Source organism: Anopheles ziemanni, chromosome 2, assembly GCF_943734765.1.
Source record: "Anopheles ziemanni chromosome 2, idAnoZiCoDA_A2_x.2, whole genome shotgun sequence".
In the NCBI taxonomy this organism is placed as follows: Eukaryota; Metazoa; Arthropoda; class Insecta; order Diptera; family Culicidae; genus Anopheles; species Anopheles ziemanni.
Window position 1 is genome coordinate 7,685,225 of NC_080705.1, and position 24,395 is coordinate 7,709,619.

Sequence of the window (24,395 nt, forward strand, 5' to 3'; positions counted from 1 at the left end):
CAAATCGAACGCATGATTTTGACGTACCTACGTTTGCTTCGTATTGCTGTCTCTTTACCTTGTATAAACTGAAAATAAAATAAAATTAAAACATCTTGCAATCTATGTTCATCTAATAAAGTTTTTTCTATCCAATAAATCCGATAATTCTGGTAATTTGTTAAAAAGACGGTTTCTTCCAAAAGGAATTCCAAATGCAGTAAATATTACAAAATATATCTTAGTGTCTATATACCTTGTATTTTAAAATGCGCGCATTTTCGTGATTGCGATCCTGCGACACGTTTGTTTATTTACATTTGTTTTCGGTCACAATCAAATCGTTTATTTCATCAGTGTAGCGATACTTATGGACCATTACGATCATCTATTCGGTGACACGCTCGCGCAGGAGGAAAATGAGGGAGAAATTCCATCGGACGATGAACTTCCAGCCGACGATGTCGGAGGCGACGGGAACGACGATGGCACGGGTGGTCCTCCGCAACCGATCAAACTGGAACCGAAGAAAAAGACGGTGCGCAACCCGCGAAACATGCTAAACGCGGCTAAACTGAGCGGACCGCGTGGTATTATCGGCCTGCAAGATCACTTCAAAGACTTCCGGTTTCGAGGGAAGGGCTACGAGCTGGCCGATTTGGATAGTATGATGCGCCGGTACGAGCACTGGGCGCACCGATTGTACCCCAAGTACCACTTCGACGATTGTGTGGCCACGATCGAGAAGCTCGGTAACAAGAAGATCGTGCAAGCTTACATGAACAAATACCGTACCGGGTTGTTGCAGCAGGAGATTGATGAAGCGGCCGCCAACCGGTCGGACGATGATGACGATGGGGATGAGGGTGTTGTGAACCACCGTTTTAACCTACCGTTGGACCCGTTGGACAGCATGCTGGACGAGCAGATCGCAATCTCACGGGGTAGAACGTCGTTGGGTAACACCTCCGGCATTGCAGATATTTCGATGGACACCACGTTCGATACGATAAGAAAGGACAAGGGTTTACAGGATGGCAACAGCAGTGTTGGGCCTAAAGTTGTGCCTCCGGAGAGTTCGGTCAGTGTTAGCGATGAATTGAAGGCGAAAATAGAGGAAAACCGAAAGCGAGCTTTAGAGATCCGTAAAGCCCGGCAATTGGCTCAAGCGCAAGATGTAACCGGAAAGGAAAACGTAGAAGCTGTAAGTGGTGAGAACGATGGATCTTTTTTGTAAATCAAATGAAAATAAATAGCTTAGTATTCTTTTATCTCCAAATACATCTCGCTGATATATTTCTTACATGTTCACATTAACATTATCGATTCTTAATCTTACTCTTTCGCAGTTCCTTTTACATAAAACAACGTAAGAAAAGCTAGGGGTAAATTACAGTGAAATTTTAAGATAAAAATTATATATGTAATATATACCGTCGTCTGTCAATCCCGGTTAAATTGTAACGAACATTTCATTCTGCTTTCACTTCACTTTTCGCTGGTGAACTTTTCTCTTCGGTGGCTGGTTTTTCCTTAGCCCCTTCTTCTTTCACGGCGGCTGCCGTGTCGGTCTTCTTGACCGGTGGCTCATCATCACCTCCGTCGTTGCCATTGTCGCGTTGCCTTTTGTTGTGACCGCCTCCGTGATGCCGATTGTTGTTACCCCGGTTACCCCGTCCACCTTTACCCTTCGCATTGCCACCCTTTCGCCGGGCCTGCTGGTCCTGAACAACCTTCTTCAAATACTCCGACTCCTTGTCGCCCTCGAGCACTTCGAACGTTACTTCGTTCTCATCAATTTTAAGCTGATTTGGGGAAAAAGATAAAAAAAAACATAGTTGGTGATTCATCGTGCAATAAATGAAATGCTGGGATTACCCTCTACTGACCTTGTTTTCCGTTAGCTTGCCGACGAATCGTTTACCCGCATCTGCCTCCGTGAAACGTACGTGACCCGCCTTATCACCCTTCTGGTAGTCGATGAAGGCAACCGCCAGGGTGTCGTCAACGGTGAGGATTTGTTCCTTGATCGATTCGCGTGTTGTGTCTGCACCGGTGCCCTCGAACGAAACACTAGCCCCGGTCGGCAGATGTGAAGTGGCGGCTGTCTTGGCCTCCTCCTTCTTGCGCTTCCGTTCCTCAACCTTTTGCTTGCGTTCCTTTTCCTCCTCCTGTTTCGCAGCGAAGTAATCATTTTGCATCTTACAGATCAGATCCTTGCCCTTGTACGCAAGCTTTTCCTTCAGGAACGTTTCACACTGCTCCACCGTAGCGAAGGTGACGAACACGCTACCCTTGAACAGGTACTTCTTTGTCGGTTTGTCAAAGTAACGGCGCATCACAATGTTGACCACCTTTTCGTACGGCTGGAAGAACTCCACCAGCTCGTCCATTTTAGTTCCATCCTGGGCTGCGAACCCTTTTACGTACACAGTGCGGGTGTAGATTTCCTTGCGTGTTTCCTCGTTCATCTCGGGCAGCGGTCGTTCCGGGTGGCGGCGCAACTTTTCACGGTCTTCGCTCACCTCAATCAGCCCCTCCTCGGATTTGGAAATGGCATCCACAATCACTTTCTTGTCCTCGCTGAGCGATTTGAGGCGCTTGAATGTAAGCAGCACATCGAGCGGTACCCAACCTTCGTCTTTAGTGATCTGATCCTTCATAAACTTGTCCTTCGCCAGGTTGGCATCGCCAAAGTAGTACTCCAGTTGGCGGATGATCGCCGCCTCCGACGCGCTCAGTGCGGGGCTGTTCTCATTTTCGCTATTCTCAACCTCTGCCTTCGGCTCCTCAGGCTTGGCCGCTTGCACGTCCGTTTCGGTCATGATGGCGCACGCAGCTGCAATGGAGAGGAATGATGGTAAATTTAAGGTTAGAAACACCACTCCCGCCGGTTTCGCAGCATGCTACGAGTATCGAAGTTTTCTACATTCGTCCTATCAGTGGACAAACACACTTCACAAAACTTATGTCGAATGAACACAGTTGATGTTATTTACCTGTGTTTTATGAGGTAATAGTGATGAAATTCTTCCACACGTGCGTTCCGGCGAATAGGACAACTGGAATCTGATTAAAATGAAGCATTTGGAGCTGCCAGCTTCGTCCACTGACGTTTGTGACATTTTGTAACTCAAGGTACATAGATGAAGCTAACCACTCGCGCTTACAATCATTCGATAACAGTGTAAATAATGTACATATTGCGATTGTGTATTGTTTGTATGTTCTCAAATGAGAATTTACAATTTTGCAAATAAATCATTTCTTATTGCATTGACCAACGAAATAATATGTGCGGTTTCATGTAACAACCTTAAGCCTGTCCGAATTGACAGATGGTTCGACTGTCAATTTTCGTTTGTCAAACCTTTATCCCCATGTGGTGTTGTTTACTTCTAGCTGCATAGAACATTACAATTTACTCAATTTTTGTAGTAAATTAAGCAGTTATTAACAATGATTTCTGCTTTAGGAACGTATGCTCTTCCCAGTGTAAAAGATCGTCAAAAGCGAATTGCCGGGGAAAAGAAGCATTATTGCACTACGGCGGTGTACGAAGGTATGGTAATGCAGCTCATTTAATCTAGTCACAATAACACGTTGTTTCCACGTTTGTTCCGTGCCACAGATGCAAACAACTTCGGTGTCCGTATGTTGGCCAAGCTAGGATGGACGAAAGGCAAAGGCTTGGGTAAGAAAGAGGATGGCATCGTGAATCCGGTTATGCTACGCTTTAAACAGGACACCGAAGGTGTTGGCTTCGCCGATCAGACCGACAATCAATGGACACAGCACGATGCCGGGTTCAATGATTTGCTGAAACGCTTGAACGGTGGTGGCGATGATAATGAAGAAGAAAACGATCCCATTGTCGAGTCTACGGCACAGCTGCAGTCACTCGAAGAACGGTCGAAAAAATCGCGGTCCCGCGTTCACTACACGAAGTTCACACGTGGCAAGGATCTGAGCCAAGCGAACGAAAAGGACCTGGCAAACATATTTGGCAAGCGTTCGCTGGATGAATTGAACAAACCGGTTGTAATGCAGAACGATACATCCGCGGATGCAAGTGAGAACTATTCCGAATCCGGCGATCGACGGACGAAAGTGCTTGGTCTTACGACCATTAAGTCAAATTTAACCGTAGAAGATTATTTCAAGGAAAAAATGAAAGGTAAACAATCCGCCGGACATCCAGGATGGACATACTACACGCCTGAAGCTGTTGACAACGCTGACGACGAGCAGGTTGAACCAAAAAAGAAGAAAAACAAAAAGAAGGGGGCAAAAAGAGTCGGGCTTAAGGACACGGAAATCACGGAGGAAAATTGTGTAGTTGGTGATGTTCCGGTTTCGGAAGTTTCTCCCAAGAAAGGTAAACGAAAGCATGAAACGAGCATCGATGTCGTGGTGGAAAATGGAACCGAAAATCGAGCCAAAACGGAGTCCATGGAGCCGAAAAAGAAAAAGAAAAAATCAAAGAAAACCAAACCCGACCTGGACGAACCGTTGTCCAACGAAACAAATGAACCGGAGCAATTAGATGTTGAGCTTTCTGTTGAACAGGATGCGTCGGAATTGGAAACATCTAAGAAAAAGAAAAAATCTAAAAAGGATAAATCTGAGAAGGAGGCAAACGGGACTGTCGTTCACTCGGAACCAGTTACTGTTGGCGATTCAAATAACTCCATTACATTACAGTCGATTGAAACAATTAAGAAAAATAAAAAAGGCAAGAATGATAAGGAATCTATCTGCACTCGCGAATCAGAGACTACGGATGTTGCTGAAGTACAGGTACCGCAAGGGAAAAAATCAAAGGAAAATAAAGTATCTGTACCAGAGGAGTCCTCTACGATACTACAGCAGGAACCGGAGATTATAGATGACGCTGAAGCAAAGGTACCGAAAGGGAAAAAAAAGAAATCGAAGAAAAATAAAGTGTCCACTGGCATCGAAGCAGAAGAGACCGCCACTACAGTACAGCAAAATCCAGAGGTTGCGGCAAACACTGAAGTCCAGGTATCAAAAGGAAAAAAATCCAAGAAAAATAAATCATCCCCTAGCACTGAACCAGAAGGGACCTCGATAACACAAGAGGTACTGAAGGAGAAAGAAGCGGAGTCCAAACCGGCACCACAGCAGGAACCGGAGGGTAAGGATAACGTAGAAGCTCAGCAAACAGACGCAAGCCAGACACCGGATTGCTACCAGCCTCCTCCACTCGCCCCCGGTGAAAAGGAGGATGATGTTACCTGCACCGTGAAGGTTGATGTGCTGAAGCATTTGGACGAAACTGCTTTTCCTGGATCTAATTTTGGCAATATTGTCGGTTACAGATTGACCGAGGACGTGAAACTGATTAAGAAAGAATCTAGGTTTCGAATGTTGGATAGGCACCGATTTGAAGTGAAGGCGGAAACCGTGTCTGTGCACCGGAAGTGGCAAAAGTTGAAAAAGGTTACCGCATTCACGCCGATCTAGCGGCACTTTCTATGGGCACAATATACTGAATACTAACATTGCATTTATGTATCACTTGAGCATTTTGTTTATTCTTTCCATCGTGTTCGAAACGTCCGTTAATTGGTTGGGGACCTTCTTCTTCTTCTTCTTCACTGGCCCGCTCGCAGTTGAGCACGTCGTGCTGACATGGCCTGGTCACCAATCGTTTTCCAGGTTGCTCGGTCCATGGCTGCAGTCCTCCAACCCCGGTCGCATCCGATGTCTCGCAGGTTCTGCTCCACTTGGTCCATCCACCGAGCTCGCTGAGCTCCTCGTCGTCTCGTGCCGGGCGGGTCGCTGGTGAGCACCTTCTTGGTGGGGCATGAGTCCGGGATCCTCATCCTAAGTTGGGGACCTTATATTTACCATTTGATGGTGAGAAGCTTTATGTTTAGCTAAGTAATCCTTCCTAGGGTAAGCCTTGTTGCATAAATCACATGCGAACGGTTTAACGCCATTGTGGGCCATCACATGACGCCGGAGATCGCTGGAGAATGTGAATTTCGCTTCGCAAAGGTCACAGTTGTACGGTTTTTCACCCGTATGTAAGCGCATGTGTGACTTGAGGCAACTTTTACGACTAAACCGGCTTGGGCACCGGGAGCATTGCAGTGATTTTTGTCTCGTGTGCGTTACCTGGTGCTCTGTTAGGTTACCGTTTGTACGGAATCCTTTTCCGCAAACGTCGCACTTGAAGCGATCCGTGTCGAACGTGTGCAACCGAAGGTGCTTGCGATAGGATTCCTTCAGGGCAAACGTTTTCGAGCAGATGCCGCAGACGAACGGACGATCGTCTCGGTGGACGCGTTCGTGATCGTCTAGCGTGTACCGATCGCGGAAAGCTTTTCCGCAGTGGACACACTGGTGGTCCTTCGTACGATAGGGACGCTGCTTGTGGTCGAGCAATATGCTCCGAGATTTGTATCGCCGGTAGCAAATATTGCATACGACATGTTTCCAGTCCAGAGGATCCTTGGAAGCGTCATCAAGATCCAGTTTATGGACCGCATTTGAGTGATCCCTGAGATGGTCTAAGTTATCGAATTCAGCATTGCATCCGCAACATTTGACCCGTTCGTTGGTCAAGCGTTTCAAGATTAACTCATCCATACCACATGCAAAACTACGGTGGTTCTTCAGTTCCGATGTGTTGTTGAATTTTTCCCCACATGTGGAACACGTTGTACAGCGATCGACCGTCTTTGGGTGGCCGTCTAAAATTGCATTTTTTAAATTTCTATTCTGGAGTGTTTCGCTTTTATCCGTTGCTGCAATCGGATCTGGGACCAGGGATGGATTTACTGATACGGGGCTACCATCCTTTGCTTGAGCAGTAGTAACATCGATTTGTTCCACTGCACAATCGATACTACTTCGGGTGTTCAATGTTTGCCAACGTTTCGAGGTTTTGTGATACAGTACAATCAATTTGTAGGCAATCACAAGATCATCTCTGCATGTGTTGCACAAAGCATTTGGCGCTCTATCATTTGATTCAATCTAGAACAAAAGAACGAATAAATAAGGACGGTTTATCTTTAAACTAATTCATTGACTTACAATCGTGCTGGTGCAGTAACTAAGCATTTGAACTAGGGACACACTTTCTACATACGAATCTATTTGAATGCTTTCAGCGAACACCTCATTGCCACAAATTCTACACAGTTGTTTCTTGTCTGCCATCGTTCTAGAAAAGCCAATCCGCACCAAGCAGAGACTGAAATTGGTGAAACTATTTCCCTTCGTCCCGAAGGATTTCGATTGCTTCATAACATCATGTTTGCCAGTGCGGTGGTTGTCAACATGCTTGTTGATATCGGCTTTCCTTCTTGTCAAACACTCTTCGACGGTTGATAGTAGGAAAAAATAAATTGGTAATTGCTCCAAAATTTGGAAAAATCTGTAAACTGCATTGATAAAAAGACTACATAGCGAAGTAAAAATATATCCCTACTGCATCGTTCCCGCCAGGAAATGCAACAAATATGCTTACCTTGACCGTTCTGACACTTTAAAACCAAGGTGTGAATATCATCCTTTACGTCATCGCTAAATTTGGCGCGGTTGTCAATGAGCCGGTTTTATTATTCGTTTGTTTGTGGTTCGCACAGATCAACAGCATCTTTCGGCGTCCCGCGAGCTGTTTTTCTTTTCGTTACCGACCTCAACACCAATTCTGCAATGTATCGTACGGTCAGATAAGTTACGTATTGTCGTCGCGAAGCGTGCTTAATGTGCAGTGTCGTTGAATTTAGGCTGGCATAGCTCCGAAAAAGTTAACTTACGGGAAACGCTACCAAACCAACCAACTCTGGGAGTGAAAAAATAACTAATAGTATCGTTCCAACAACGTGCCGATCTCAATTTATTTCATACCAAGAGTAATGTTGGTAATCGCTAAAAGTTGCCACAATGAAGTTGTCTGAAAATCTGCTTTGTGTTTTGTTGGCCTTCTGCTTCCATCCTTTCCTGTGTTATGGTAGCATAGAGTCAGCCAAGAAAAAAGGTAAGCCAGGTAGCAAACAGGTAACAAATACATAATGCTAATATGCTTTAAATTTAATATCATCCCAACAGAAACTTTCCTTGAGCCAGGACGTGTGTTGACGTACACCCCGGAAGAATGGAGCATATATAAGCCGGGTTTGATGATTTACTGCTACGCCGGGCAACCGCCGACCTTGGTGAACGCTTTCTGCACCGTCTCCATTCGACTGAACTGTGACCATGAGAATTTCAACCAGTACGCGGGCAGTGATCCTGCCGAAGTTGAAGCGCACTGGAACGAAGACCAGAGCCTTTTCAGCTTCAATGTGTTTGCCTCGAAGAAACGAAGGCAGGTCGAGCTGGAACCGTTCAACCAGAGCTGCCTTGGGATCGTATCATCCGGGAAGTATGAGATCGAAGTACTGCTGAATCGATTCGATCTGTGGCGATTCGGATTGCTCGCGCTCGGTGTACTACTGTTCTCGTCCGCTCGTTCCATGAGCCAGAACGCACTGTTCTACTATTCCGGCGGAATCCTGGTAGGACTGGGAACGTTCGCATTGGCCATGGTGTACTTCTTCAGCAAGCTGATGCCTTACCGACCCCTCATGCTCGGCTTCATGGTCGGCGGATGGACGCTTGGCTTCTACGGAATGCAGCTGTTGTACGAAAATTTGCGTCTTATCTTCATCCAGTACCAGCACTACGTTTTCTGGTACATGACCGTGGTGGGCTCCATCAGTTTTCTCATCTGTTACCGTCTTGGTCCACCTAAAGATCCACGCAGTAAACAGGTCATACAGTGGGGCCTACAACTAGTCGCGCTGACGTTGATATTCTTCTGCAGCTATCAGCGAACGCTGTCGACCGCGCTGGTCTTGCTCGTCATCATCGGACACTACATCTCCGTCCCATTGAGCGCCCTTCGCTGGTTACGAAACCGTTTCCGCAAACGGTTTCCAGCTCGTCGAAGATTGCTTACGGTGGAAGAGTTTGAAGAGCAGGGCCGCGTTGAAACGGATAGGGCGCTCAAGGATCTGCGAGAATATTGCCGAAGCCCGGAGTGCAAACAGTGGAGTACCATGATGAAGTTGCACGAACCCCGTCGCTTTGCCTCGTTCGTTGAGGGTTCACCTCATGTGCTTGAGGAAGAGTGTTTCGAATACGACAACCATTATTCGAGCCAAAGTTTACATGACTCCGATGAGCTGGTGGACTTTAGCGAAGATGAGGAGGATGAAAATGCCTGATCAAAACAGAGTAATTGATAGACTTAAACAGGCGCCACCAAACATCGTTCGAACAGCATCATCCTATTGCTCATTGAACGTTCTACATTGCTGTGTATTTTTAGTAGCAGAAGCGTTTTCCACATTTGCCAATTTGATCCGTTTTCTTCGATGAATCAATCTGATTGTATTTATAATTCTTCAAAAATATCTCTCCTTTTCACTTCTGCGTAGCTAATATATTTAAAATTGTGGCTGGTGTTTTACGTTGCGTTGATGTATAATTACCACGTACTTGTACTTCTGTTCTTAAATTTAGGTTCTACACGAGATTATAAGACTCCTTTTTCGAAATGTTCTCGATTTCATCTGTGCCGAAAGTTGTACAAATACTGTAACCGCCATAGAACAATTATTCTTTAAATTCAATAAAATATTCTAACAAAACGGGTCAGGGCACTTCTATCAAACGGAAAGAACAATTGTTAGCATAAATCCTTTTAAAATGTTTTTAAATACCACGTGAGGCCTTTCGTGAATGGAATGGACAGCAAAATTGACGAAACGCGTCACAAGCATACATATACCTTGGTATGGACCAAGATAATTGTACCCGTACTTAAATTTGTGAAGTAGACCAGGGGTCGGCATTTGTTTCCTGAAAAGGGCCAGATGATGAAAAAGAACCCGAAATCATAAATTGATTTCTTTTATTATATCATCAAGATGGAGGGATTTACGACAATGGTGTTATGGAAAGATCAATAATAATATAAAATGTCTGAAAATGTATACAAGAAAAACGCCTGGTCGTTTAACAATTTTATTGCGAATTTTCGACTAAAAAAAGTGTAATATCCTGAACAAATCGCAATAATTGAGATCGTTTTTAATGTTGCACTAAAATTTTCGTAAGAGCCGGATTAAATAAGCTGGCGGGCCGAATTTGGTGCACGGGTCGGACCATGCCGACCCCTGATCTAGACATAAAAGCCTACCCTTGGAGCACCAGCATATGGTGCTGTTTATGGTATCCAGGGACATACGAAATCAACTGAATTATCTATTCCAACCGTAAATTATATATTTTTCATTACAATTGATCAAATAGATAACCTTATCTCTCAACAAAACAGTTAATTGTCAAAAACTGTCCTTGCGTCAACCTGAGTGCCGCTTGTCTAGGAACGGTTGTCAAAATGGTCGAAAACGCGAGGTTTACAAATACCAACGCTTGTCACGGACGGTGTTCCGAAGACCCGACTCGAGCGCACACCAGTACATTTCATACTACCGATCCGTCGACACGCACGTTCACGGCTGTCTGGGCCGCCTCTGTTGTTGTTAGGAATACTGTCGTCAGTGATTTTTTTTCTTTGTACTTTTACTTGGCCGCCCGTGATATGAATTATTTCTACAGTAATAATTTCCTCGGAATGATAATAATAGACGGAAATCATCAACCACTGAATTCGGCACGCCTCGCCAACATCGCTCGTTACACTGCGCGTTATCCTTGCATCCTTTGCGAGGTTGTTTGTATCGCTTTGCCGGTTCGATAGCCGGATGTAGTTCAACGCGGCTTCCCATCATCGGTGGACCGACTTGAGGAAATGTGTGACGTTTATTTAAGCTCTTCCATTTGCCGGCTGGCATTTCCTATCGCTTCTAATCTTATTAGAACGTCCCATCTATCGGCTTATCGGTGGCCATTTGCGTTCAGAAAGCCGTAGTATTCCTTTTTTCAAATACCTTTCCGATACCTGGTGTCTTTTGTTGCTGCTAAATCCGCACACGCTGTGTAGCAGGATTTTCATTACTATCGCGACCCCGCGGCCCTCTTCGTTCGTGACAGATGGTCTCCATTGGCGGTGCATTGTAGAATGAAGTAGTTTTTAATCAGCCGTTGCATCGTTTGCGGTTCACCTATCAAAGCAACCTTCGTTCGCTCTCAATGTTGGCAACGTTCGTAGTGATCGATATTTTTTTTTATTCCAATTGGGACACGCGTATCAGTTTTACTTCGTTGGTACTGAGAATGAAAGTGCAAAAAGTGCAGATAAACTGATAACAGTTTTCGAAGGAGTGTTTTTCTGTGTGTGTGTGTGTGTGTGTCTGTGTGACATGATTGACTGTTCAAATATAAAATAGTGTCGAGCGTGGCAAACTACTTAATGCCGGCTCGGATCCTTCGATACACCGTTTGTTGAAAGTGAATCATTTTCGACCCGACCGGCATCAACCTTGAAACGACGGAGCTTAAAAGGCGGTGAAGGGATCAACGGAAAGGAAGTAGAGCGACCACACACACACACGCACACAGCGACACAGATAGTGGTTTGCGATGACGAATCATGTGAAATTATATCCCCGTTGACCACAACCGGTAAGTACACACAGGGGGGAATGTTTTCGATACATTATTGTTATCATTTGTACTTAATTTTAGTTTCTACCCCCGTGGCAGAGAGGATATAATGAATTTACGTCGGCTTTATCATGTGCCACCATTGGGCGAGTTTATCCGCCAGATATTCCCAAGAGTATTCTTTGATCATTCTCTGCTCGCCAGCAGTCGCAAGGCCTGCTGCGTCGATACTTTATCATTCCGACAGTGTGGTATCGCGCTGTCGTTTGTCAGTTGGAATACATTCAAATGTCAAAAACTGATCCGTAGGAAACGAAAAGGAAGGCAGCGCGAAGCGGTTTCGCGTGTTTCCCCTCCCCCCTCCCGGCATGTTCGGATCAAAACAAGAGACCAAAGCGAGAGGCCGCGATTGTAATCTCGTGCACGTACACACACACGTATGCGTGACGGAGCAGGAAGGAGCCACAAAAGGAGGGGGGGAGGTGGGATGGTGCCACCGGTGCCCATTGTTCCTCGCGCATTGCTTCGCGTGCCGTCGCGTCCCCAGGCGGAGCTGTTCAATGGACGGCGACGTATTCGCTCGTCTAGAACGGATTAAAATTTAACTCGCCTCGCCTCACCGAAGCGCGGTATCACTACGCGCTTTTGTTAGCCTCGGCTCACGTCACAACTGATTTTCTTTTTCCCTTCGGTTTTTTTTTGCTTGTATTCACCTTTTCTCGATAGGGCGCAAAAGGTTCTCCGTCCCTTTTGCGAGGTGGTTAAAGACGACGGTGTCTCTGCTCTGGGTTGAAAGAAACTAGAAAAACCCCCAACGGCCGAGATAGTGGATAGTGATAAAAAGATTCTTCGTTCGTTCGTTAGCTTGTTGGGGATCTCTCCTCAAGTTTTAGAACTCATCCTTCCTTCCCTTTTTCTTTACGAATCTCTTTCTTTCGGCTTGGCTCGTCTAATCCACGATGACCGTCCAAAAATAGCTCCATGGGTAGGGAAAGACGGGAGGCGGAACGGAAAAGAAAAACACTTCTATCGCGCACCAACACACCGACCACACGACCAGACACGTAACAACACCATCAAAGCGATAGGATATCTGCCTATGGCGGACGGAACTGTATAATACCGACAACACCGGGGGACTACCTTGGATGCGTAGTACGGTCCTAGTCTGGCCCTCGGCTGGCGACCGAACTGGCGTCGATGTGTGCGTACCGATGGATGCACAGGCAGCGCAACCTGTCGAGGGTCGCCACGGGGCCCTTCCTTCCATGTTGAGGGTTTTGGTGGGCTACGGGAGCGAACGTTATTACTATTCGACGAATCCTCTGCCGTGTTTCGTTGGGTGGAACCAGCCGGAAGGAAGAAGGAAGCGACTCCTTGGAGTCGCGACGAGTTTTCTCCCCCTAGCTGGTGCGACCGTTTAAATGCATGGGGACATCTGCAGGGACACGTTTGCCATTGGTTGTCTGTGTGTGTTTTTGTTAGCCAGACTAGGTTTTGGTCGAACATATGAAAAAGGGAGCGAAGGAGAGTTTTCCGAAATACATCCGGTTTTCGCTGGTAGCATCGGAAGTTGCATTCATTCGCCGAGAACGTCATTGAATAACTGATTTGATCTTTTAAATAATTTATTTTGATTATTGCTGCTTTTAGAATAAATTAATCTGAAGTACATTAAACAAAAGTGGGACAAGATTTGGTGGAAATAAGTATACAAAGCGATGGCGCCAACAACAAAACAAGTGAAAACAAAAGTAAACTAAACGCCACCGTCGTTGTTGGGCGTTCATTCTGACGAACCAGATCAAATGGAAAAAGCAAAAACAAGAACCGTAAGCGTATTTCCTACCGGAGGTTAATTCTTAGAAAGCCGAACGAGTCCCCCACATTCTATGGAAATAATGGGTTGGCGCCCCTCCCCCCCCCCCCCCTCCCCACAGTAGCCTGAAATTATCACCGTATAAAACAAAAAAAAATGCCATCGGCAACAATTATTGGGAGGGGGCCACCGGTACGTTGGACACATTAAATTTCGATTCATTCATAATGGGATCGATTTTTAGAATTTATCGGTCGCTCTTTGCATATCGTCATTCGTTGGGGTGACGGTTTCGTTTCGTTTTTTTTTTGAGCAGCACGGGAATCGAATGGCGAATGTTTGTTTGTTCCATGGAACAAGTACTCCATTGTGGAATGAAATCAATTCATAGTTTTGTTCTTGGTAAGGTAATTAAATGGCGCCAAACCAACTTTAGTGATTACCTGTGGAATCCGTTATCGCAATGAATAGAAGCTTGGGAAAGTTTGTTGATGTCACCCGCTGTGCATGCTACAATGTGTTTAACGTGAACTTTACTAAGAACCCCTTTAAGCAGAAACATTAAAAATCACTCTCTTCACGCTCCGACGAGTGGTTTAACTATTTCTAGCTTCTTTTTTTTTGTTGCATGGCCTCGATTGTTTATCTACATCTCACCTTTTTGGCGAACCGCTCGGCGAGCGTAATGGTAATTTCATTCCTATCCGCGATAAGCACCACGTATTCACTTACCCCAGCGCTTATCGTCCGCATTCGATTGGCGGATTTTCCCTCCATGAGTCATGGGACTCACCATGGAACTTTACCATTTGCCGGAGTTTTGCGTGCCCAATGAAAATGCAACGAGAATGGCTTTTTCTCGTTCGTCGAGCACCAACCACCCTCCCCCCCCTCCCTGACCTCCACCAACCTGGCCTCATATCGGACAGAGGCCGCGGTCGTGCAGTGATAAGATAAGAATGTCCATCGAGTGTGTCCCGCCTCGGGGTTGGTGGTAGATAAGGAACGGTGGAATGTAATTATTTATGGGGAAAACGTGAGCCACTAACCCGCACACATCAACTCTGGGCGAGCGGATTGGCCGGCTAATGGGGGGTCACCACGGAGGGTTCCCATTGGCGCTTGGCTTTGAGCCTTATCTAATCTGCGTTGGAGTTCCGTAGCTGTTTTCCCCCCGAGGTTTCCAGCGTTGATGTTTGCCATTTTGTGGACGGATGCTATTTGAACACATGCTGAAGTTATAAGTTTAACTGAAAATACTTGACTAGAATGGAACTGAGCTGCGGTGAATTGTTATTTTTATCGAAGGGTTCGCGCAAAATGACATGGATATTTCTTGCGTGCCATAATCAAAATCTAGCCAACATCTTCCAACGGAATCTCATACACTTCTTCACCATCCTCAAACCTGACTCGACCCGCGGACGGTCCAACGATCCACTGTGTGTGTGTGTGTGAGAGGGTATTAAACATGTGTGCGAGTACTCCATCCCGACCAACCATCTGTCCATTCCGTCCGAGTCGGTCGCGTTCGTTGTCTGTCCACCCCTGGCGGGCTGAGGAATCCTAGCAACAACAACAACGTGGTGTGCAAGAAGAAGAAACGCTAGAAAAGTGGATGGATCGTAACCGAAACTCCCTTTTACATGCGCCATATGGTTTCGTTTGACGTAAGTGCCGAAAATCACGGGAGACGATAGAAAATGCTTTATTACTCGCGGGGGGGTTTCTTGTTTTTGTTACCCCCTTTTTTTGCTTCTCTTCCCCTTCCATTCCCTTTCGCTCGGATGGGGGGGGCCTTATTGTACAACAAACCCGAATGGATCATGGCTCATAGATGACTCCTTTCCCCCCGGCTCCTTATCCCCTAGGAACACGCAGAAATATGTGCATAGTCTCCGATGCCACGTGTGTGTGTGTGTGTGCGTTTTGCATGTGTGGCCGGCATGTTCATGTGTGTGTGCGTGCGTGTCCGCACGGCGGCAGAATCGGTAATGACTTCACTTCAGGTGAGATTATCCGCGATAAACTGCGGAATTTTTTGGGGTACCCTCACCCCCTCCCGCGGTGACTATTGCCCCCCTCCTCCCCCTCCACTTCATATGGCATTTTTCAATCCTCCAACAACGCCCCGGTTTGGCATGCCGTTGATGTATGTCCTCCACGAACATTCCATTCGCCGTATCATTCCGTGCTGGATACTGTTTTATGGTTCCTTTTTACTCTCTTTTTCACGTGTCATGTGCGAGAAATGCGGCACACAACGCCATCGTCGTCGTCGTCGTCATCGTCACAGAACCCACGACTCATCGTTTCAGCATTGCGTGCTAATTGGTACTAGCGCCAAAGGGGCCTGCCTCCAACTACAAAAGTCGGAGCCCTGGAAAACACCCCAATGTGGAGGGGGGCGAGGAAAAATTGAACGAACTCCTAAAAACAGTCGCAAACGAACATTGTTAGCACAACAATAAAGCCAACTTGTCGTGCCGTTGTTGTTGCTGTTGCTGCTGCTGCTGGCGATGGCAGAACGAACCGCCACTGATATCCTTATGAATCACCATCAGCTTCATCATTGACGCCAACGCCACAGCACGGCACGATTGGTCCGGGACGGACCGGAGGGCGGAGGGAAATGGTTTGTGATTAGGAAAAGTTTTTGCGCAACGACTTTTCAAACCTGTCTCCGTCCCCCGGAGTGCTGGCACTACGGAACGGAGTTCCTTTTATGAAACACAGAGGAAGGCGTCACAACGTATAGGCCATCGGGATGTGGTATAAGGCTGCAAGGATGCTTGCCCGGCCGGGCAGATCAAGCGCAAGCCAGTACGGGTTCATTTTCCCGAGCATAGAGCAAGTAGATAGCAGGTGGAGGGGTAGGAGGTTAGGTGCGAGGAACGAAGAATTAAAACAAATTATTCAGATGAGAGAACTTGCGAACTATATCCGTACACACAACTGCCGGTGGCGACTGGGACAAGGCCTGCGGGCAACGGGATTGACGAAGACACTGCAGTGTGCCCTAGATCTTGTATATGTGTGTGTGTGTGTATATGACGGGATGTTGTTATCCCGCATTCATTGATAGTATCTCCCTGCTTTTGGAGTTTTCCGATACGGCCAGGAATTTGGGGATAACCAAGTTTTTGTTTGGGAGCTGTTCCTTTCGGAGGAGGTTGAGTCGGGTTCTATGCCTCCCGGGCAAGTTGAGTTCAATTGGTGAACTTATTAAGTGGGAGATTACTGTGTCTGAAAGCATGTTGGGTTAATGGACGAGTAGGTTGACATCACTTAGGGCATCACTTAGATGTCGAAAATACTTTCGAACTTCGAATACCAATTGGAAAATTTATGGTTCTTGGTCTATGACTATGTTTTTGGGTACTCACCCGAATATCTTGGTGGGATTGCCATCAGTGATTATACGTAGTTTCTTAACTGTTTGTCGTCAAGAAATCGTTTTGATAATGTAGCCTAAGAATTTTAATTCCAACATTCTTCTCTGTAACCAAACTCCTATTAATTTCACACCTTGCGTACTTTGTATTTAAGGAAGTACGGGAGTTTAAAATATTCTGATTCTTCTACAATCGTCCCAGAATGTCGGGTCTATTGAGCGCAAGGCATATTGCTGACGCTCTCTTGGGGGGAAAACTCCTTCAGCTCGCTGTTATTGTTTGTTATTCTCGGTTCTCGGGGGTTTGATTGCTAAGACTTCCGAGAAGGACATCCATCTCCCGGGTTCACTGTGTGTGTCGTGCTCCAGTGGAACTGTTTGCATGGACTCTGCTGTTTGGAGCAGTCAAAGAAAAAAACCAAAAAGAAAACGCTTAAATTTTAGGAAAAATAGAGAAAACAGACCGAACAAACGAATAAACGCATTGCCGCGCAATCCCTCTTGGGGTCATCAACGTCCACGCCGGGTTTCTCTGCAACTTGTCAGTGTCGGTCTACTACGCCGTCGTTGTCTCGTCTTCCGTTCCCCGTTCCTTCCCGGTGCACGGCACGCTTCACAGGGCACGGTCAAAGGGCACAAACACCGACACCATCCGGGGGGAGGGGTGGGGGGAGCGGGAAAAAAGCTTGATGCAGGCGAGTGAGTTTCAACAGACACGCTGCTTTCTGAAGCACTTGTGTGTTCTTTTATCGTTTGGTTCGTTGTCTCCTTCATTGTGCCATTTTTATCCAAATGTTTGGAACGAAGTTTTTCCAACGAGATGAAATATGCAAGTGAGTATCTCCGTTCTTTGGGAATTAAATAGATATCGCTGGTAGAAAAGCTCGCCCGTTTATGCAGAATAATGCTAAAAAAAGAATTTACATGAACCAGCCATCCATCGGTAGCCCGAAGTCGTCGTGCACAGACTTTCAGTATCAGGGGGTTTCCTACAGAGATTCCATTCACCGAGCGTTCTAAATTTAACCTCGCCACAGTTATCAGATGGCCGCTAATCGATAACCCGCGGTTGTTTATTCATTATGAATTGGGAACAGATATCGATCTTTTCATGTTGGGCGTGTTTGTTTTTGGGTGGTATGGTTTTCCGGTGGATTGCATTTTAAAATTCAAATGTTGAAACCAGATGGGAAATATAGGACTGCCACAGCGTTGCTGCTGCGGTCACAGCTGTTTTCGGGAGGGACAACTGCATGAGTCACCAAGCCAGTTTGTAGTCGTTCGTTCGTTCGGTCAGCCTCACGATTCTGATTCAACGGGAAACCCCTTTGGAGTTTATGGTGATGGTTAGCCACAGACATGTTGCTGCGAAACGGCCAGGATGATACCAAATGTTTCAACTGCCTTAGGACTAACCACGTTCGAGAACTTTGTGCGGAACTTCAGTGTGTGTGGAACTGTTGTGATAAACGGCCATTTAGCCAGTCATAACTCGGCGATGTTGTAATGCGTGTAAACTAAATTAAAATAATCATAACTTTGCTGCATCTCGCAGCTGGTGTGTGGGTCGTTTGTTGCGTGCTCTAGTTTTCGGGACTTGGACTTGGTGTGCCGTAGCCAGTTGCACGCATGCCGATGTGCGTGCGGGCGATTTAGGAGGTAGCACGTAGCCGCGGACCAGATGATGCCTCCATGCAGGATGATGATGCGGCGCCAGCTTGCTTTATCCGTTGGACTCGTTCCAAAAATAATTCTCCCCCGTCGCAGACACACAACGACGTGCATTAAACGCACAACGTTGGTCCACGCAGCTCTCGGTTCGTGGGGATCTCGGGCTGAGCACGCGCACTCGCCCAAGTTTGTCCTATTTCGATATACCGTCGATGGCGGGGGTTCATTACGGTTCATTTCGATCGTGGAATCATCCGTAATGCGATCGTGGTAATGTGCGCGGGCGCAACTCGACCAATCGTCGCGAGATCCGTGGCGTATCTTTAGTTCTCTCTCTCTTTTGCGCATCTGGTCCTACGCTGTCTTTGCTGGAGGCAACTTTTCGACGTTTGCCCGATAGTTTACACAATATCGAGGACACACGGATATCGTGGAAAAGGGTAAACTGTGGGTTGGGAACGCCGCTTTTAGTGACCGTAAGTGAACCGAACCCAGCGGAGGAGTGTGATTGTGCACTCTTTGTTGCGCACGGGAAGGGTGGTTTTTTTTTTGGGGTAGGGGGTGGTGCGCCGGGCGGGGGAGTTCTCTCCCCCCCGTTTGGCAACCAATACCAACACAGCAAGCACCGCTGGAAAGGCGCTGTACGCCGGTTTCTTGCCTGTAGCCGAGAAACGTTTCTTGCCGCGAGAACTCGCAACACCGCGACTTATCGCGTGGTTCGAGGAAAAAACTATCACGACACTCACGCCGACGCCGCGGTATATGTTTCGGTTTGATGGTGGTGGGTGCGAGTACAACGTCCGAGCCGAGCGGATCATGCGCGCTCTTTGGCGCTCGCAGCAAACTACGGGCGCGCGATCGTGACTGGAATGAATTTGGTAGCGATCGGGGGCGAGAAAAGGTTGCCCGGGGGGGGATGGGCAGCGGAAAGGTTGTTTTATTTTCAACGCTCCACGCGCGTCGGATTCTGACTCCGTGGAACGATCTCGGCGGAATCGGGGGAATCGGGGTGGAATTGAAAGATTAAGCCCGCAGTTGCCACATTACGATAAAAAGGAGAAAAAAAGGAGACAAACGAAAAATCCATCCAGCTCCCCCGGCGTGGCGACGGGTCGGTATCAGTGCTCTCGCTGATGGTGTGTGTTGTAATCGGTCACCGATTTTATCAACATCCCACTCGCGAATGGAAGACAGATGGAACATTCTTGGCATGATCACAGTGCGCCTCGAGTGGGGCGAGGGATGGTCAAAAGTTTCAATTACGGTCGTGTAATAAATGATCACCCTCAAGGAGTCGTTTGGGGGTGCTTGTTTTTTGTTTGTTGTTATTGGGAGAACATATAAAATGTGGGTCATCGGAAGGTACATTTTTATATTTGATGTTGATCGAAGAATAATTTTTCATTTTCGTAACCAAAGCAAAGATTTATCGTGGTAGAATAAAACGAGCGAGTATTATCAGTCAGTCAGTCAAAACCACGGAACCATAATCATCGAATCCGTGGAAACCAATTCTCGCTTCCAGTCGATGAAATGGAACGTAGGTGAACGTACGATTCGAATCACGGTTTTTGCTCTCGCGCTTCCTCACCCGAACGATGGCAAGAGTAGAAGTGAGACCGGCTCACCGCAACCGAGGGTTCCGTTTACCGAAAGGTCGTGCGTACTCGGAGGCCGGAGGTGGAGGAAAAGAATCGAGCCATAATCCGTCACTCGCGACGGCAAACCCTTTTCTTCTGTTCCACCACCCAAACCACCCCCCCACCGATATGAGGGTTGTTGATGATGGTGTGGTGATGGTGATGATGCGATCGACAGCGGCAAACAAAAGCGCGTCCCCCACGCGTCCGAGGGTGAACGAATCCGAGCGAGCTTTAAGGCAGTTGGATTTATGCTTGCGAGGGGTTTTTTTTTTCTTCTCTCTGCCCTTCCCAAAACGGTCCGTCACTTTCGACAGCGCAAACGAAGGCGTACGGTGGTGTGTAAGGTGAACGAGATGCATAAGAAACCCCTTACTTTGCGCTTAAAAACGCACGATAATCAGCGCTTGTGCTTCTCTGTGGCGTGGACGGACGTTTCGTCGGTGCTCGTGATGCCGGAGATAAATCACAATTCTCATAAACGACGCAGCACAGTGTGCCGACGGCTGGTTTGGTGTGGTGATCGGAACGCGCGAGTGTGGATCATCATCCACGCACACGTGTACAGAGGGCCAGCGGCCGCGGTATTTGATCGCGCACGGTGCGAGATTTTCGTCTGCTCGATCTCGTACCTCGCGTACGGTAGGCAAAAGTGTACGAGAGTAGGGCAGCCATCACCACACACTGGGCATACCAAAAAAACAGCGCATACCCTGAATGACGTACTTATCGGGTGGAACTTTCCTAATCACCGATGTACGAATCTGAACAGCTGCCCCCGGCGTGCCGTTGTCCGCCGGTGATGATGCCATCTCGAGGTCTCGAGGATCGCGTTGGGCGCAGCTAGTGAACCTTTGCAGTTCATCAGTAACGTGTCTCGTTCATCCCTGGGCTCTCCGCGTTTACGCAAATGTCCCTCTGGGATGCCTGACCTGCCGTGAAGCGGGGAAACACACTGTCTGATATCATTCGCTCGACCAAGCGATGTCCGTGATTAGCTGCCGGTTTTGGCATAGGATGACGTCCGCGTGTGTCCGCTTCTGCGAATTGTGCTTACTTACTGTGAGTCATTACCACCGTTGCACGGCCGTTGCCTGATGCCTGCTGATTATTGGCGGTTATGAAAGTTATTTTAAGTCGCAGCTCGTGTGTGTGTGCAGTGATATTATCAGTACGCGGGGCGCGACACACCAACTGTAAACAGAAGAGAGTGTGAGATCCTCCTCAAAATCCCCTCCTCTCGCCCCCTACAGTACCATTCTACGCAGAGGTGTTTGTGTTTGAATGTCCACGGGCAGCGTCTTGAAGGCAACCGTCTGATTCATTGGCATTTTGCCGGCTTGAATGTTAGGCTAAAAGTTTCCTCACCAATGATGGATGGGTTGCCGTATGAATTATTTTTATCTGATGTTTCGCTGATTTCATTCGATGCAGCTGATAGTTGTAGGGGCAGATATGAAAATTGTATTGCGCATTCTATTTTCATCCACAAGAGATAACTAACATGCTTGGCAAAGAGAAAGGGAATTTACGAAATATGCATACCCATTTTTCCGTTTCAAATTGAGAAATGCACATTGGCCTCTAGTTTATCGAAAGACCGTCTTTAAACATTTCCAAAGTGCACCAGTCTAAGGCAGTTTGTGATGAAAACTAAGGCGGAAAAACTAACGACGTGTCACTAGAGTTGTCACATCCACAGTGTGTTTTACGTACGTGTGTGTGTTTGGGTGGCAATAATGTAATTTTTTCTTTACCATTTTCTCCTTCAGTGGACCATAAGGTTTTCCACCGGGGGGTTTTGCACAGACGACGTCGGCTCGGTTTTGGGATTTTATCGGAGATGACATTGGCACTCCACGACTAGTAGACATCTAAATACAACCGTACCCAAGGAAATCGGAAGCTGGCAAAAGGCCTCCTGCTTCTCCTCCTCCACCTCGTCCACCTCGGACCGTGCGGTTGATAGTGAAATGTGGTGCTTTTTGGTGGTGCTTGTACAATGCGCCACCCAACACCAGGGACGAGTTTCTGTTGTGTTTGCGTTCGGAAATGGTATCGTAAAAAGTCCAAACCTAACCGTGTCACTATTTCTTCAACAACGGCGTGGGGAAGTACGATAAACTGGGGGGGGAGGGAAGGAGGAAGAAGGAGATGTGATGGTACGTGCTGTAAGTGTGCTACTGCCGCTGCTGCTGTGCCAAGCAAATCACATTTCAGCCGTGTTGGCTCTTTGCAACTATCTTAACGTAGCGAGTACGTTCTAAAGTCGGGGCCCAAGGATATCGGGAAATGGCAAGCAAAGAACCGACGATCGAACGAACGAATGAACGAACGAATGAACGTACGTACGTACGTACGAACGTACCTTGGTTTGATAATAAAATTCTGCCCCCTTCCCTACATTGCCCGGGCGTATCCTTTTTTTCCTCGGTCTCCGCATAAAATCAACGACAACAAATCGACTGCGGAACTTCCGAGCGAGCCGGAACTTGCGTCGCTTTCTGCGGTCGCACTCCGTCCGTAGAGCTGGAAAAGCGCGAGGATTTCTCATCCCAGCGACCAACACCGGCTGTAGTCCTCGTTTTTTTTTCCCTTACACGCAATCGTGTAAGTGAAGTGGCGTGTTTATCGTGAAAATTTAATGAATCCCGTCGCGCACCGAACTGCGATCAAAGGCGAAAGAATCGGCATAGGGCAATAAAGGCGATCCTTGCCAAAGGGATTTTCGGGCCTCTCGAGGCTGAAGTAAGTTTTCTCCAAATTTACAGTTTTAACTGTCGACCGAAACGTGTATTCGTATGTTTGATATTTATATTGAGATTGCGACAAGAGAGACCAAAACGACATTTCCCTAACCCCCTTGGAGATGTGAACTGTGCAAGAATGCAGAACCTCTCAAACCGGGGTCCATTAGTTTTAATGGCGTGGGTGGCGGATGAAGCGTTCGTTTTGGTTTTGTTCCTCGGGAAGATAAGCTGGCTTATGTCCCATGGAACTATGTCTCTGGTAAGAGATGGTAGTGCGGAATATATACAAAGCATGATCCTTTTTTTTCTCTCTCAGAATTAAGAATAAACACTCTTCGGTTAGTGTTTGAAATAAGATTCTCTACCATATGAATTGAGATGAAATGAGTGAAGTATGCCTTAGGAACGGTTTATAAATATTCAAACTCTCATTACGGCTTTCGTAACCTTGTGTTTACTTCACCACAAGGCCAGGCAAGATCTTTCCCTTTGTAATAGGAATATTATCACTTGTCTCCTGGAAGTGCTAGAAATGGTCCGTAAATAATCGATTTTCCAATCGGAAGCTGGTTCCATACTCTCGTTGGACGATTGTGTAAGTCCCGGGAAGGCAAGCGTTGCTAAATTTATTTGAACTTTGGATTCGGGTTTTGCACATCCCATTAAGGGTTATCCTGTTTGGTGAGTGGTTTGTGGTGGACGTTTTCAATTCGCTCCAATTGCAATATCAATAAATGGCATTTGTCCGGGCGAAACCACTGGCCAACGAGGGCAATGTCAGGAAATGTGTATGTGTGCATGTGTGTCAAGGGAACTAAGACGCAGGAAAAGTGAGAGGCAAGGACTACGGGACCACATATGACGATGGCATTGCTTGCCTTGCTGACTGCCGTTAGATTGCTTTGTTTCCCTTCCATTTCCTTGCTTCGTTCCTTCCCGGTGTATCGCTCGATCGGTTCCAGTTCTCAGGTTCCTTTTTCGAGCGATTCCTTTCGGGAGGAACTATCCAGGAGCGGTAAATATTATACCTGCCGCACCTTCGGTGCGCCATCGTGACAAATGGCTGCCCTGAGAAAGGGAGCATTCGGCAGCACAGGGATTAAGATGCTGCAGAAGATGGTTCCAGCGCTTGATTGCGCTCTACCGAACGAATGGAGTAGACTTGCGCTGATGCGAAGAACTCGTGCCAAGATCCTTGCTTCCTCCGTGCTATTGTGCGGAGGAACTTGCAGAGGAGCTGTTGGCAAATAAGAATGATTCTTCGTTGCACGTACCGTAAGACAACCGAGATGTGTTCGAGGAGGGAGGAGTGCAAAGCGAAGCAAAGGAAGGCTCAAGGGTAGAAGGGGCGCTGGTCTGGTCAACAATACGTTGCACCGCAGTGTTGGTGATCCTGGAAGATGTTTAGATTGTGTGCCTGGGAACCCTGGAACCAGTGGTTTAGGAAGTACGGCTGGCAGATGTCAAATAGGAGCAGCGCAACTCCTGTGCGTTGCGAGCGAAAGGCAACGTTCCATTTCTGGAGGAACGCTGGAGAACTTCTTCAG

At 47.0% G+C, this 24,395-nt stretch overlaps 5 protein-coding genes across 5 annotated transcripts; 3 read left to right on the plus strand and 2 right to left on the minus strand.

Annotated features, from left to right (window-relative positions):
* Nucleotides 1-349: 349 nt before the first annotated feature.
* LOC131281542 (protein TIPIN homolog) lies at nt 350-1,737 on the plus strand. Its single transcript, XM_058310880.1, has one exon. It carries the CDS (start codon nt 350-352, stop codon nt 1,214-1,216), a length of 867 nt encoding a protein of 288 aa, XP_058166863.1. The 3' UTR covers nt 1,217-1,737.
* LOC131281541 (la protein homolog) lies at nt 1,249-3,079 on the minus strand. The gene is made up of 3 exons (XM_058310879.1): nt 2,979-3,079; nt 1,869-2,818; nt 1,249-1,784 (listed from the first exon to the last, which is right to left on the minus strand). Exons 2-3 carry the CDS (start codon nt 2,802-2,804, stop codon nt 1,452-1,454), a joined length of 1,269 nt encoding a protein of 422 aa, XP_058166862.1. The 5' UTR covers nt 2,805-2,818; nt 2,979-3,079; the 3' UTR covers nt 1,249-1,451.
* Nucleotides 3,080-3,438: 359 nt separating this feature from the next.
* On the plus strand, nt 3,439-5,519 carry LOC131293240 (G patch domain-containing protein 4). Its single transcript, XM_058321323.1, has 2 exons — nt 3,439-3,541; nt 3,611-5,519. Exons 1-2 carry the CDS (start codon nt 3,439-3,441, stop codon nt 5,464-5,466), a joined length of 1,959 nt encoding a protein of 652 aa, XP_058177306.1. The 3' UTR covers nt 5,467-5,519.
* Nucleotides 5,520-5,829: 310 nt separating this feature from the next.
* LOC131293284 (gastrula zinc finger protein XlCGF71.1-like) lies at nt 5,830-6,664 on the minus strand. The gene has a single exon (XM_058321368.1). The coding sequence runs from the start codon at nt 6,595-6,597 to the stop codon at nt 5,830-5,832; it is 768 nt and encodes a 255-aa protein (XP_058177351.1). The 5' UTR covers nt 6,598-6,664.
* Nucleotides 6,665-7,902: 1,238 nt separating this feature from the next.
* On the plus strand, nt 7,903-9,643 carry LOC131293306 (nuclear envelope integral membrane protein). Its single transcript, XM_058321389.1, has 2 exons — nt 7,903-7,996; nt 8,068-9,643. Exons 1-2 carry the CDS (start codon nt 7,903-7,905, stop codon nt 9,225-9,227), a joined length of 1,254 nt encoding a protein of 417 aa, XP_058177372.1. The 3' UTR covers nt 9,228-9,643.
* Nucleotides 9,644-24,395: the final 14,752 nt, after the last annotated feature.